General features: G+C 35.2%; 1 protein-coding gene across 1 annotated transcript; it reads left to right on the top strand.

Annotated features, from left to right (window-relative positions):
- The first annotated feature begins 259 nt into the window (after positions 1-259).
- On the top strand, positions 260-2,462 carry LOC21394788 (peroxidase 7). The gene is made up of 3 exons (XM_010102303.1): positions 260-820; positions 1,244-1,589; positions 2,053-2,462. The coding sequence occupies exons 1-3, from the start codon at positions 260-262 to the stop codon at positions 2,460-2,462; spliced, it is 1,317 nt and encodes a 438-aa protein (XP_010100605.1).
- Positions 2,463-4,182: the final 1,720 nt, after the last annotated feature.

Below are 4,182 nucleotides of genomic sequence, written 5' to 3' on the forward strand. Positions count from 1 at the left end.
TATTACCTATAATGATTATGGAATGAATATTCTCTTCTACTTATACGTGTTGGCATGTCTCCGGCATTTAGCATGGAGGTGCTTCCCACGTAGTCCCGATCATTATACAAATTAATAATATAACTCCTTGATTAGTAATTAACAAAGTTACATATATATATATATCATCCACCAATAGTACTGCTTTTGTTCCATTGGAATTAGGGAAACAAAAAATTAGCCCAAAACATTGTCCAATTTTGCGATTGTTTTTTCAGCCATGAATCCTTCAGCCAGTATTAGTTTTCTTTTTCTAGTTGTTATTCTCGGAACATCCCACTTAGTTTCAGCCTCATCATCATCCTCCTATTATGAACCCGCCAAATATCGCTCAGAAGAAGATCAACAAGTTCAATCCTCATCATATTCCTATTCCTATGACAATTATGATCCCAAAGAACAAAAAGTCCCGGCAGCCTCAAAGTACAAGAATTATGAAGATCATCCCAAGGATAATCATGATGATCAATACCATGATCACAAGGATCGTGGAGATCATGATGATCAATATCATGACAAGGATCATGGAGATCATGATGATCAACATGAGCCTTGGAAGAGTACTGTCTTTTCTCTAACGGTTCCAAATGTATTCCCTGATAATAGTCAAGACAAGAAGAAGCCCTACAACGGCGAGGATTCGCTTTCGGCTTACTACTATTACCGGAGCTGCCCGGAATTTGAATCCATTGTGAGTAAAAAAGTTCGGGAATGGGTTGGCAAGGATGTCACTCTTGCTGCTAGTCTCCTCAGGTTGCACTTCCATGACTGTGCTGTCCGAGTAAGATACATATATACATCTTTATTATCACTTGTTATATATCTAGTTGTATCATATTATTCACATATGTTGTGATTTTGAAAAGTGTTACATTATTATGATGTAGCAATCTAGTGAGTTTTCTACCTAGAAATTTGCTACCTAGTGAGTTTTCTCTATCATAAAGGTTCCCTAGTTACTATAGTAGGTTTATTAATTTTTTTAAGAAGTATTTTGTGTCAATATCACGAAGCTTTTCACAAACATCAGCTATCGCCGTGTCCAATGTTTTTTTTTTTTTTTTTTTTTTTTTTTTTAAATTTTTTTTTTTTTTTTTTTTTTTTTTTTTGCATTACTTATTGTAAATTCTTTTTGTTTTCCTGTGCATTAATCAAATTCATTTTTAATATATGCTACAAAATATGTACATTAATGCAACATTAGGGATGTGATGCCTCCATTCTACTCAACCACGAGGGAAGCGAGAGGAAAGCCACAACAAGCAAGACACTCAGAGGGTTTGAAGTGATGGACGAGATTAAGGCAGAAGTTGAGAAGAAGTGTCCAAGAACAGTGTCGTGTGCCGATATTCTGACTGCGGCGGCTAGAGATGCGGCGGTTGCAACCGGTGGTAGATACCGGACAGTCGACTATGGCAGGAAAGATGGTTTCATTTCCAATGCCGAGGAGGCTGAATCGCTGGTGCCGATGGGCCGGGAAAGCATTACAGATTTGATTGAGTTTTTCCAGTCCTTAGGGTTGGACATCGATGATTTGGTTGCTCTCTCAGGTGAGCATCAACTTCAAAAATTTTATTGCCTATAACTTTATTTCAGTAATTTTCTAGTACTGGAATTTCATAAGGGAATACGGATCCAATAACTATATATATCGTTCTAAATATCTGCCATGAACTAATTAGTTATACCTGCAACCATATAGAATATTGATTCAGCTTGATTCTCATGAATTTTTGGTAAAAGGAGGAGCAATCGTAAATTAGCATTAATCAAGCGGCACAAAATATTGAAATTAGTTCCATACTACCTTTAATTTGTTACAGTTAGGAAAGCCAATTTTAATTAGAGTGATTTGACAACAACCCTGAATCCTTTAGATTTCATCAGTTTCAATTACATTAGAATAATTTCGTAGTTATGATTTTTAAGGTTTTTTTTTTTTTTTACCCCGCCACAAAACCCTCTTTTAATTTAAGACTTTTTCCATACAAATTAATGGTCGAAAATTTTCAGGGGCACACACCATTGGGAAGTCTTCTTGCGGTGCAATACATCATTGGCTCTACAATAAAACTGCTTTGCCATATCAGTCCAATATTGACCAAAAATATCTTGATTACTTGCAAAGAAAATGCAGATGGGCCTCAGACTACGTTGAGCTTGACCCAACAACTCCCAATGAGTTCGACAACGAATACTTCATAAATCTAATTTACAAGAAAAATGGACTTTTATCAACAGATCGAATGCTCTATTCTGATCCAAGGACCTCTTATATTGTTAAGACATTGGCTTACGACCAGTCAACTTTCTTCTTACAGTTTAAGAAGTCAATGAAAAAGCTTGGGAATGTTCAAGTCCTAACTGGTCCAAATGAAGGCGAAATTCGTACCAATTGCAATTTTTTAAACTCTCGTTATTGATTTTATTCACTAATAATTGTTCAGCATGATCAAAGGCTCTATATAGATCATGTAACATTTCGATTTCTTGTGATACTCTATTGTTTTCTTGATCTTATAATATGTGGTTTTACTACGAGATAAATATTCTGAAATTGTTGTTTTATATAATTAATACTCATGAGATATTAATGCGAAAAAATCTTTAAAATTAAACAGAGAAACTTGTTGCTTCCTCGCTGTTTGCACAAATAATGCTAAGCGGATTCACAATTAACTCCACGGCCTTTTTCACATCAAGTCCCCCCAAAAATAGAGATGCAGCTATGGGCAGGGTTTGTGGGACAACCTAAATCCATCCTGTAAGTGTTAGGCCGGTATGGCACAGTGTGACACTGTTTAGGACACAGTTTAGCCCATTAATATTAGTAGATTGAGCTACCCAGACACGATACGGCCTATGAAAATTCACAAATTAAGCCGGCCCTTCTAGCTCAGAATGGGTTGACCCATTTAAGGTCTATTTTGACCCAACTTCTAATATATATATAATACATATAGTATTATTTTTTAAAAAAATTAGTATTTGCTATATACATTTGTTATATCTAATCTAATATATATAGCAATGTTCTCCTATGACCTTTGATATTTGTGATACAGCTAGTACGTTGTAATTATGGATAATGTTTATTTTTTATTATTTATGTGCAATAATCTGACTGTACTCTTTTATCCTTAACCAAATTTTGTTACACTGGGTAAACATCTTTAAAATGTTTTAAATGAGACAAATATAAATAAAAATATTTCTTTTTATATTTGTATTGACTATTTAGATTTTTATATTTATTAACTTGTTTAGAAATTCAAAAGTAAATATTAAAAAAAAATAACAAAAAATTGGTAAAACACATGCCAAGATGGGTTGGCCGATCCAAACTTATGATGGGCCAAGATCAACCTTAACTCATAAATCAGCTCATATGGGTTGGTCTGAAAAAGGCTCGTGGTTGGACTTAGCTTGACTTATGGCACGACCCAACCTGACACACGAAAAATTAGTCCATGGACGGGCAGAGCTGTAAGTTGGTCTTTGATATACCGGCCTGGCCCATCAAAAGAGTAAGTTGAGCTAGCCCAGCCTAGGGCTCGTGTGGGCCTAAGGAAAATGGGCTATGCCAGGCCGAATTAGCCCACTCTTAGATCTCTATCCGAAAAATCTAGAGGCAACGCAAAAGGCGAGACAAACCAAAGTACTAAAGCAAAGAAGCATTAAAAAAAATCGGCAGACTCCTCGGCCCCATGACGCAATGGACAAAAAGGGTCACTAACCCAAAAATAAACACTTCGGGCACATCAGTCCCTCGTGGCCTCACCTGTGACATAACTACATAAAACATTAATTTACTTAAAATAAATCGTAGATGATATTTAAATTTCACATTCAAACATTACGTTTTCTAAAATATCCGTGAAAGGAAGCGACAGATGTTACATATGTAGATAAAATGTGATTCCTTAACGAACTTTCCGTTTCAAGTTTGAGTGAATTGATGAATTAACTTCGTTGGCTTCTTGGACTTTTGGTTAATATTTATTACTCTAATATACAACAGTTTTCAGATTTTGGATTATGTTGACGCTTTGATCCAACCTCATTAATGTCATTTCATGGTACTTTGTGCTTCCTTATTTATCCTTTTCTGATGCTTAATTGATTATCAATTTATAATGAGTG

This window comes from Morus notabilis, unplaced genomic scaffold, assembly GCF_000414095.1.
Source record: "Morus notabilis unplaced genomic scaffold, ASM41409v2 Scaffold1245, whole genome shotgun sequence".
In the NCBI taxonomy this organism is placed as follows: Eukaryota; Viridiplantae; Streptophyta; class Magnoliopsida; order Rosales; family Moraceae; genus Morus; species Morus notabilis.

What these genes read in the sequence shown, in the direction of transcription:
- LOC21394788 (XM_010102303.1), top strand. Translation starts at nt 260, where the DNA reads ATGAATCCTTCAGCCAGTATTAGTTTTCTTTTTCTAGTTGTTATTCTC. An exon ending in TCCATGACTGTGCTGTCCGA is followed by an intron (nt 821 to 1,243) that starts GTAAGATACATA and finishes ATGCAACATTAG; the next exon opens with GGATGTGATGCCTCCATTCT. An exon ending in TGATTTGGTTGCTCTCTCAG is followed by an intron (nt 1,590 to 2,052) that starts GTGAGCATCAAC and finishes GAAAATTTTCAG; the next exon opens with GGGCACACACCATTGGGAAG.